This window comes from Peromyscus eremicus, chromosome 8a (assembly GCF_949786415.1).
Source record: "Peromyscus eremicus chromosome 8a, PerEre_H2_v1, whole genome shotgun sequence".
Classification (NCBI taxonomy): Eukaryota; Metazoa; Chordata; class Mammalia; order Rodentia; family Cricetidae; genus Peromyscus; species Peromyscus eremicus.
The window spans coordinates 77,532,067-77,543,152 of record NC_081423.1 but is presented as its reverse complement, the minus strand read 5'-3'; the positions used below and the strand labels follow the sequence as shown (position 1 = coordinate 77,543,152).

At 52.4% G+C, this 11,086-nt stretch overlaps 1 protein-coding gene across 1 annotated transcript; it reads right to left on the bottom strand.

Moving 5' to 3' along the window:
- Positions 1-2,451: 2,451 nt before the first annotated feature.
- On the bottom strand, positions 2,452-8,128 carry Ppp1r9b (protein phosphatase 1 regulatory subunit 9B). The gene is made up of 6 exons (XM_059271574.1): positions 7,968-8,128; positions 7,324-7,476; positions 7,189-7,242; positions 4,582-4,811; positions 4,230-4,325; positions 2,452-4,042 (listed from the first exon to the last, which is right to left on the bottom strand). The coding sequence occupies exons 1-5, from the start codon at positions 8,097-8,099 to the stop codon at positions 4,310-4,312; spliced, it is 585 nt and encodes a 194-aa protein (XP_059127557.1). The 5' UTR covers positions 8,100-8,128; the 3' UTR covers positions 2,452-4,042; positions 4,230-4,309.
- Between the last annotated feature and the right edge of the window lie 2,958 nt (positions 8,129-11,086).

Genomic DNA, 11,086 nt, shown 5'->3' with positions numbered 1-11,086 from the left:
AATTCTGACTGTAGAATTGAAGGCACAGACAGGGTTTGGAGCCGGCTGGACAAAGAATTGAGAGAAGGCGGGTCTAGGATGGCTGTGGGTCTTGGCTGGGGGCCTGACAGTTCTGGAGCTAGGGGGTAAGGGGATGGGGTGGATGAGCTCAGACTTAGACCTGGTGAGCCTGAGATGGTGGCAGGTCAGTGGTGGTGGCGGTGGTGGCGGTGGGTGTGATCACCAGCTACCTACCTTGCAGCAAGACTTAGGGCGTACTTGGTACCAGATACCAAGTACCAGGCGTATTTCTCAGATTCTTTAACATCGCCCTCCCAATTAAACGTAAGGTAGGGGCTTCTCTTATCCTCTGAGATACACAGGCCAGAGACTCAAGTAGAAAATGGTTTGCTCAGGAGCAAGTGATGACCTTAGTGCGAGTTGTACAGTCCGGAGAGGTGGAGAACGCCTGATGGCTCATGGGAATGGAGGACTGCCAAGGGTGGGCAGCAGCATGGTGAGCCAAGAGTTCCCTAGAACTGAGGGAGGACGTATCAGTGGAGCTCAGAGCACCTCAGAGCTGGAGGACCTCTGGGTATCTTCGAATTCTGCTGAAAGTCTGGTTAGACTGTAGAGTCATGTGGAGGAAATGTCTCTGGTGACCACCTGTGCAGGCAGACTCTAGGGCAGTGGTTCTCAACCTCCCTAATGCTGAGACCCTTTAATACAGTCCCTCATGTTGGGGTGACCCCCAACCATAAAATTATTTTTGTTGCTGCTTCATAACTGTAAGTTTGTTACTGTTATGAATTGTAAATATTTGGTTTTTTTTTTTCTGATGGCCTTAGGTGACCCCTGTGAAAGGGTTGTCTGACCCCCAAAAGGGTCACGACCCACAGGTTGAGAGTCTTAATAGAGGTGTGTGTGTCTCAGTGCTGGAATGGGACCCTTTTCCTACTCAGGCCTAAGGTGCTGGGATCTGGGAAAATCCATTTGATATCCCTCCTCTGCAGCAAATGTTGGGGTGGTGACAGATCTGCTCAAATTCCCAGGACTCAATAGATGATGGCAGTGGATGAGTTGGGGGAGTTAAGAGGACAAACATCACAGTCTGCGCACACCACTTGACAGCCCCCCAAATGGACTTATTTTGTGTGTAAGTCACAGCTCAGGCCTGACAAACTCCCAGAAAAGCCATACACAAGGTCCTCAGCCATATGACACACTCAAACACAAAGTGCTATTTAACCATCCCCTTGAACATCTAGGAAAGGTCCCCCTCCTCACATAGTAAGTACACAGGGTAGGTACAGGCCACAGGTCTTCCCCTTTAGACGCTTGGCCTATCAGACCAGATCTTATCACAAACCCATTTGTCCCCCCCCACCCAGTAAGCCCAGCTGCTTCATTTCTTGGCAAGGTTTCCTGAGCGGGGACTTGGTAGGTTTCTGGTTCAGGGATGATGATCTAACCTAGGCATGACGACCCGAGACCTCGTTTAGGGAATCTCTTATGGAAGTCAACCCCGCCTGGATCTACCTGCAGCATCCCAGGGCTCCCAATGCTCCAAGGATGGCCCAATGAGAGGGAATGTCCTGAGAGGCCACCGCCATTGCTAGTTCCCTGATGACTGTGAGGTAGGTGTCAGAGCTGGGCAGGACTTATATGGCCCTGAGGTGCAGAACCAGTTTTGAGGGTAGTTAACAGGAAGCCACTATTTGGCTTGACAGGAACAAGTTCTGTGACAGAATTACCCGCTAGGGAGAGGCTACCTCAGGGGCTGTTAGTGGAAGTTCTTGTGGAGACCACTCATCCCTGGTGTTGCCAGGGGCTAAGCAAAGTGATCTGGAGATTGGGACTTTTGTTTCTTATGGGAAGAAGGGAAGATGAGACTCGCCCGGGGTCCAAGCTACTAAAGCACAAGATTGCCTCCCAGCCCCTGGACAAGAAAAGGCTGTGCTGTATACTCCAGGGCTCATTACATTCTCTCCTGGGACTCACCAAAACTTGTCCCTGGAACTGGGACCTAGCTAATAGGGCAGATAGGACTATATGATGCCTCTCAAGCCAGCCCAGGAGGGCCAAAGAACATTCTCTGTGACCTTGGGGACAACAGTGCTCTGAAAGTTATCTCCTAGGTCATCCTAAGAAATCTTTGGTCCTCCTGGTACTTCACAGGAGACCTCTGGGGTCTTGCAGACTGCCTCAGTTCTCAGGGGAGAGGAGTTGTCTTTCAGTCCATCTTCTGGCTTGCTCGAAAGACTTTGTGAAAGGGAGACCTGAAAAACTGTCTAGAGACCCCACGAAAGCTGGGCAATGGTGGCAAGCGAGTTTGCTGAGACAGGCTGGAGAACTGAACAGGAACTGAGATCATCTCTAGGTCCTGGGCAAAACTAGAAAAAGGTGGGGAACTTCTAGTATCCCTCCCTCCCTCTCCCCCTTTCAGCGCATCAAGAAACCAGGCAGCAAGGCTCTGGGGGCTGCTTTTATGGGGACGACTGACAGAGGGCATGGTCCGTACAAAACCAGGAACAATACATACATATATATATTATATACAGAGACGGGGTCCTCCAAGGGCGGGGCAAGAGCGCTGCCGGTTCAAAACCGGAAGTACATCGAGGACCCGCCCACCCGGCTCCGCCCCCTCCATCTGCCTAGGTGAAGTGCAGGGGCCGGGCACTGTGACAGCCAGCTCTTTCCGGGGAGTCGGGGAACGTCTAGGGGCGGGAGAGGGGCAAGAAATACTGATTGATGGTATGGTCTATTTACAGGGGTCTAGGAGAAGCCAAAAAGGACAGAACAGGGTTGTTTAAAAACAAAAAAACCGAACAGAAACCTAGGCTTGGGGCAGGGGTTGTGGAAGTGGCAAAATGAGATGGATTTTGAAAGGGGAGGGTACCTGAGGGGGTAGGTCTCACCTCCCTTGGTCCAAGCCCCAATTTGGGGTTAAAGTGGGAAACTGAGTCAATTTCACTTAGAAAAGCAGGCTGACAGCAAGCAGCCCTGGTCTCCAAAAAGATTAGTAAAATTTTGCCCTCCAGTGAAAACATTGGAAAACAGTGGGGGAGGAGAGGAGGGGAGGCTGAGTTTCTTTGATGGTAAACAAGGCTTCCAGGTGTGGCCCTGGGCTGGGCCTAGCTCCCAGGGAGAGCTCTGCAGGCACACCACCTAAGCTGACCTCCCTCCCTCCTGGCATTCCTAGGCTAGACCAAGGAACCCTGAACCCCAGAGTGGCCTCAGGACAGTTCGAGGAGGAGGCTATGGCTATTTGGCACCTGGGAGAGGGGAGGCACAAGGAGAAGTTGAGGGCCGTTGCCCTTCCTAGGAAAGGGGGGCCGGATTCCAGGTGTTTCGGACTCATCCTCTTCCCCACTCCGGCTCTCCCCGCACCCCACCAAGGATACATGAGAAATCAGTGCAGGACCAGGCCCAGCCTCTGGCTCAAGGGTGGGCTCTATCCCTCCTGGGATGGGGAGCAGGGGTGGGAGATGTTGAGGCAACCCCTCCAAGCAGGAGGCCAGAATGCAACAGACAGCACAATGGTAGGGAAGAGGAAAGGGCAAGAAAGTAGAATCTCAAGTCAAGAGGCCCAGGGGCCACATGGACCCGGTGGGCAGGGAGCAGCCTCCAAGTGGTGAGATGCTGGGACAGCCCAGCTCCACTCCGGTCCAGAGACACAGGCTGGAGGTTGTAAAGTCTGGCAGTTTGGTCTGCAGGTCCTTGTGTCCATCCACCACCCAGGTCAGCTTCTCTCACTGGGCCTCTGTACCTCAGCCCCATAGAACAAGGAGGCCACTCTTCCAGCCACCATTGTCTGCCCGGGCCACCCTAAAGGGGCCTGTGTATGGGCCCTCTGGTCCCTGAAGCTGGGGGAGGTGGGGTGGAGGAGTGTGGGAAGTCGGGGCACCTGTCCCCAGGCTGGTAAGGGAAGGGTGGGGATTGAGGACAGGGGGGGTGAGGATAATGGGAGGGGATTATTATTGTCCAGTCCAAGGAGTGACTCCGGTTAAGTAGAATTGGAATTCCTCAGTGTTTGCAGGTTTCCTTCCAGTTCTGAGATCTAGAAAACAAAGACAGGGGGCATCAGGCTTGGCCACTGAGCGTGGACCCTGCCCCACCCCCCAGCTCTGGCCCTAAGCTCGGTGGCCAGCAATACAGTCCTTCCCAAACAACAGCAGAGTGGCGTTCTTTGCCTCTGGCTTCTGTGCTGCTCCCTCTGGAGGCTGCTCAGGGCACCCAGGCTCTACCTTGTCCAGAAGCTTGTCCATTTCCTCCTTCCTAGCCAGCTCCGACTCTTCCAGTACCCGACGCTGGGCAGTCTCTTTTTTCAGGACTCGATCTCCCTGGAGACAGGCGAGGAACAGATGGTGGGTTAGGGTTTATGGTGTGGCTTCGGTCCAGGGAGGAGGAGGTTTTCCCAAGGTCACTACGGCCTGGGTCTGGTATTCAGCCATTCCAGCTCAGGTACCCCACCATGGTGCCCTCTAACTTCTGTACTCCTTATCTCCCTACTCAGCTGGAGGAAGGCTGGGGTGGGGACTACCACTGAAGGGCCTCTCCATCCTGCCTGGGCCCAGATGCAAAGCTCCTCACACATACTTTTGCTGGTAGTCCTTGATGAGACGTTTGGCCTTGCTGTACTTGCGCTCCAGGGCCTGATACTGAGCCTGAGTCTCCCGCAGGTGCTCGTCCACGGCCTGGCACAGGCTCTGGGCCTCACCCCAGTAGCCCTCCAACTTCTCCATCCGCTCCTTGTTCTCCTCCACACTCTGCTCCAGCTGGGCCTTCTCCACCCGCCAGCGCCCTTTCTCCTGCTCCAGACTCTGCAACTATGAGCAAAGAGCAGCCCTGGGTTAAAGGCGACCAGAGTGAGCCATGGAGCCAACTGTCTCCAGCAATGCCTGCACCTGTGGAATCTACTGGCCCCCAACTCCTAACTCTCTGAGGCTGACCTCAGAGTTCTCCCAGGGAAGGAGTCACTGATTAGCAACTTCTGCCTTATCCAGAAGATGGGAGCGATATGCCTCAGGGCTAGTGAGATGATCGATATGAAACAGTCACCACCAGCTCTGCACCCTCTGCAGCCCTGGCGTGCTGACCAGTCCCTATTCCTGAAGATTCTTGAACGATCCAGCCCCTCTCCAGCTCTCAGGTAACTGGTCTGCATTCTTCTCTCCTTACCATTCCTCAAGGCAAGGCCCCACCTCCCACACCACCGCTGTGCACAGAGCCCCAAATCCCTAGCTCCGGCCAGATCTTGCACCTAACTTCCAGCCCTACCTCCCAGCTTTTTACAGGTACCAGGCCCTCAATGGGACCCTCCCCCATCAGAAGCCAACTTTCCTGGCTTGCTTGCCTGGGAGAAGGTGTCACCGCCTCCGGCAGTCCCAGTACTCAGTTTCCAGTTCCTGGTTGTCCTTTTTTTCTTACCCACTGCAAACACCTCATGCTTTCTAAGCTTCGATAACTCAGGCCTTCCTGCAGACCCTGGGACTTGCCACAGGGCCTTTGCAGGTACTGTTCCCTCTGCTAAGAATGCCCCATCTACCCTTCCTCAGTACTCTTGCTGTGTATCATTTTCCCAGAAAAAGCCTGCTGCGACTTCAGTAGGGCAGCACCCTCCTTCCAACTGGATGGGGTTCTTCCTGCTCTAGGGACTCAGTAACCCTGCTCCAGGTAGTAACAACAGTCAGTGGTATGCCGACTCTTAAGACACACAAGGTCAAGAATCAGCCCTGCTTTTGCTCAACACTGTGCCTGAAGTGGCATTAGCTGTCCAGAAGCTACCCTAGGTAGACAGACTCAATTGAATGCCTCTTTGCTTCCCGGGCCTGAAACCACCTGTGACCCACCCTCTGCTTCATGCCCTGAAAACACCCTCAAACATGTAACCTCACTTCCCTTCCACCTTGGCCTGTACTCTGACTCACCCTGTCTGGCTCTGCCTAGGCTTCTAACCAGTTTGTTCATATCCAAGTCCCTCTTACCCTCGAGCCCTGCCCCCCAACCCCATTTCCTAGGTGGTGAACTTCCAAAAAAATCTCTAGGGGCCACAGCTCCATGCCCGTAGAACCAAGGCTACAGCTCTTGGAGGGCTGAGGTCTATACAATGCCATTTCTAGCCTTCCCACCACCCAGCTGCCCCTGCCCTCTCCCCACAGGAACACCTGCCATACCCTGGCAGGCCTCCTCTCAAAGGCAGCTGAAATCTCCCTCCTAGGCACCCATTCCCTGCCCTCCTCCATCCATGGGGGAGAGAACACACACATCCCTGTTGCGCTGCATCTTCTTGGCCCCTGGGGATCGGTTTTTCTCCCACTACTCTGGAAACCCTGTGGGAGTTGGGACTCCTTCAATATAGAGTCTGTGTGTCTACGACGCCTGGAGTGTGTGGGTACGCAGTGTGCTTGTAAGCATCTGGTAGGCATGTACAGCAGCCATGTGTGCCACCAGCTGGTGCCATCAGCACCAGCATGCGTGCCGCTGGCCCAGGTGACAATGTGCATGTCCTCTGACACTATTCCTAGGCCCAGCAGCCTGAATGGTGGGTCATGTCCATGCGTTTCTGTGACCTCAAGGGCAGTGTGGATCTACCTGTTCAGGCCAACCAGTCATACATATATGAAAATAATGTCTGTGCAGACAGGAGGGTGCAGGGGTCTGGATGAATGGGTCTGGGGATCCAGGCTGATATGTATCACTATGTGTACCTCTGTGTACTTTAGGTAGTCAAAAAACTTCTCTCTTATCCCTAGGCCTGTGCAGAGTGGATGAGTGTTGAACAGTAAACACGGACGCCAACAATGAGAGTTGGTTTATCTCCACGGACTTGCTGACACTCTGACTTCTGACTGAGCACCGACCCTAGACCAGGCTGCAGACTTCCTGTATCTGCTGCAGATGTCCATGTAACAGCTCACTGGTTTCTCTCTATGCTGCTGGCAGTGCTTTCATACCTCACCTTACATATGATGGGATGGAGACCCAATTAATGAATAGGGGAACAGATGGGCCAGAGCTCGGGATCTTAATCCTGATATCCCTGGCCTCACAGCAGCCCACGGTGAAATGTTGTGTGTGTGTGTGTGTGTGTGTGTGTGTGTGTGTGTGTGTGTGTCCCTGTGTGAAGGCAGGGCTTCTCTCTCCAGCCCTCAAGCCCAGCTCTTCAACGTGCACCCACACGCACATGTATATGCACACCCTCACCTTCCGCTTCAGCTGCTGGATTTCCGCTTCAGTGACAGCATGCTTGATCTGGAGCTGCAGACACAGGGTGGCACTCAGCCCCTAGGGCCAGCTCCCCGCCTGCCTTCACCCACCGCCCAGGGCCCTTCCTCCAACCTCCTTGAACTTGTGCACCAGCTTCTCTGGCTCCATCTCCACAGGGGACAGTGCATCCTCATTCTCTGCTAGTTCGAACACCTCGATGGCCATCTCACCCCCTGGGAACGTGGGGCTCAGTTCTTCATCTTCATCAGTGGCGTACTCTCCTGTCTGTGAGGGATGCAGGCAACGTAGACCCGTTTACTCCACCTCCCTCAGCAACCCTGCTGCCAGGCCTGAGACCAGTAGCAGGATGCTCATGTCAGACTGGGGGCTAGCCAGGGGAGTCTCCATGGCTAGGATAGGCAAACTGCAAGACTCTGAAGAAACTTCCTGTACTGTTTTCCCCATAACATAGCTTCCTTGAGGACCCAACCCTCTCCTGCGTTTAGGTTCCCTCGATTAGGGGCTCTACCCTGATCCCAGAATAAGGACTCAGAGGGGACTATGTTTTCCTTCTAGTTATAGGGAGACCCTCTGAAGACAGAGAGTGGGACTCCTCCGTTTGACCAGGGGGTCCTCTGAGGGAGGGTCTGCTTCTCTCTCAGACCATAAGCTCCCCTGGGGTTTGAGTTTCTTTAACAGGCCTGGAAAAAGGAGTGGAGGCCAATGACTGCACTGCTTCATCTGGCCACCAGAGGGCGAGCATGCAGAGTCCCTACCTCCTCATCCTCCTCTCCATACTGGGCGTATCTCTGCTCCATCATCTCCCGCTGCCATCTCTCCTGCTCCAAGGTCTGCTGAATTAGCTGGGCCACTTCGCTCTGTTCCCCAGGCCGCTCCCGGCCAATCATGAACCTGCAGGGACACCAGAGTCATCTGTCGTCCTGGCGTCATCCCAGCCTGTCTACAGCTGGGCATGCCACTGCCCTCCTGGTGGTGTTCCCTCCCTCCCTCCCAACCCAGGCCCTCCCAGGGGAGGTGAAGTGAGAGCCGGAGTCCAGAAGCTGTGGAATTAATAATGAATGGGGGAGTTGGGGCTCTCCCAGGGCTGCCTACCAGAAGAGGCAGGAAGACCTGCTAGCCTTCCCGGCCACTTTTGGGAAGGGGATGTCAGCCAAACTTTGGGCTGGGCTACAGGGGAACGTGAGCTCAGGAGCTCTCAGCATAGGAGCATTTCCCACCAAAGAGAAAAAACACCAAACAAAGCAGGGGAGTGGCCAAAATGACCCATCCTAGGGGATGGGGACTAGACCAGAGAGGTGTGTCTTGGGTCTGCTCCAAGCCCCTGGTCAGGAAGGGGCAGGATGATGGCAATTGCAGATTAGCATGGAGAGGAAACAGAGGGACTTCCAGGCACCAGCTCCTCCTCCCCAGCTACCCACATCCTGTTACTCTCCAGCACCCTTTCCTGGGGGCAGCACCCCTGGGGGGGGGCAGAGAGTGATCCCCAGGAGTCCTGCCGGAGGTGCACACAAACTTCTATTCAACCCAATGGAGCAGCCTTACCAACAGGACATGGCGTGGACCTGGAGGGAAGAGGAAGCTCTAGGTGGGGGAACCTAGTTTGGTTGGCAGTCATTTGGTTAGCAGGGAAAGAGAATAAGCCCAGAGAAGAGCATGGAGGGACATGAGCCTGAGTCCCAGTGGTGAGCAGGAGCCAGAGATCCAGGGATGGGAAGGCATGGCCTGGGGCGGGGGCTGCAAGTCTAAGTCCCTCTGCAGGGAACTGGTGCCACAAGGGGACTAGCTTCCTGCCTGTCCCCTCTCTTGGCTCTCACCGCCACTCGGCCCTTGGTGTTCCTGAGGACAGAGGCTGCGAAGCTCTGGGTCACTCCCACCAGGCTTGTTCCATCCACCTCCACCAGTAGATCGTTCACTTGGATCCTAGAGGAAGTGACATTTGTTAGGGTGTCATGAGAGGAACAGGAGGTGGGTTAAGGGTGGACTCTTCCAATCTGAACTCAAGGCTCAGTCTGGCATACAGTTCTGGCATAAAATATGTGAGGACAGAGAGAGCCAGGTGTCTGGGGCCATGTGAGGCGACCAACAGGCAGCATCGGAACTCATGGAACATGGCTGGGAGGTTGGCAAAGCCACGCCTGAGTGAGCCTTGGGAGGCAAATCCCTGAAGACTACCTGTCCTGAGGACCTCATGCTGTTATTGCACACAGCTCTGATTGTTGCCTTCATGGTTACCACGTCCCTCATCATCTATGGGTTGTCTGAAAACTCTCAGGGGGCTTCAAGCCCCTCACTGGGCAGTGTTACTGGTGCTTACAATAAATAATAGTGATTGACTTTTTCCAAAAATTGCTGCTGGAGCAGATTAATGATTCAAACCCCCACCCTTAGAAATAATTTAGACATGTAGAATTGTTAGTAAGGTTAGGTTAAGATGTTTTTGTTAACGGCTTTGAGGTAGAAAATCTTGGGGAACAATTTAAAGTTTAGGAAGGCACTTAGTTGAGTGAGGGAAACGTTGAGGTCAAGAAACAAGAAACAAAAACACCTGGTTATTATTAGCTGACGTGCCTTTCTTGCTAGGATGGGTTGGTGATCAAAGGTGATGATTAACTCCTGGTACCCTCCTTCTGCCCTCAGCTTCCTGATAGAAAAAAACTGTTGACAAATGGGCACGTACCCTGAGGACTAAAAGTACAGCTGACTTTCTTTGTTTTCATATGTAAAAGTTTAGATTGTGTGATTCAAGATTTTTTTTATAAGATTGCCTTTTAAGATAAATAGTAAGATGATTGATCCTTTCCTTGTAAACTGCAAAATATAGCCTGCCAATAAAGGAACCTGGCTGAGAAAAATACCTTGCTTGTTTACACTCTGTTAAATTATAACAAGTTGCTTGGACATGAATGTATGTGGGTTATTGAAAATAATTTGTTTTTCACCTGTAAACATGAAATGTTTAATCATGTAAGGGGAATGGGAAACATGTTTTTTTTTTTTACTTGTAGGCAGAGTTTTCCCATCCCAACAGCCATTCCAAATTATCACAGCTGAGGCTTATATTACATATAAATGCTTGGCCAATAGCTCAGGCTTATTATTAACTAGCTCTTACAACTTAAATTAACCCATTTCTATTAATCTACATTTTGCCACATGGCTCATGGCTTTAAGAAGGGTTATTCCACAGCATTTACTTATATTCAGTGTAATCATTCACTTAAAAAATAGAAAGTAACCACATTTGTAATGTTATACTGCTTGAAAGATTCTGATGGGGTATATAAGCTGTAAGAAAAAAAATAAGTTAGTTAAAAGGAAGACATCAAGAGAGAAAGAAGGGATACATCTGGATAGAAGTTAAAAAAAGAAATAAAAAGATGAAAGAGAGATGATAGAAAGACCCTAAAGGTGTGTGTGTGTGTGTGTGTGTGTGTGTGTGTGTGTGTGTGTGTGTGTTTCCCTTTTCCACCAGCCCCAGAGAATTAAGTTTTACTCTCCCTCAGATAGAAAAGTCAACTGAGTGATTAGTCCGCTGACTCTGTGGCTCCTCCTCAATCCTGAGCTGCTGGAGGCTGGCCCTCACAACAGCAGTCGGACAACACAGCTGCAGTTATCCAGGACCAGAAAAGGTGGCAGGCACACTTCCTGTAATCACATCATTGTCTCTTCAGTCACACTCAACAGGGTGCTGTGACATGCTCAGAGCTCATTCCTACACATGCCCGTGTGCCACCACCCCAGTGTCCTCCCAAATGCCTAAGACCCAAGCATGCCCCTCTCATGCTCACACACCAATCCACACTCACAAAGTTGCACACTTCCAAAACAATTCAGCTGTGGGGGTGTCCTGGCTCCCCACATGGAAGAGGAAGAT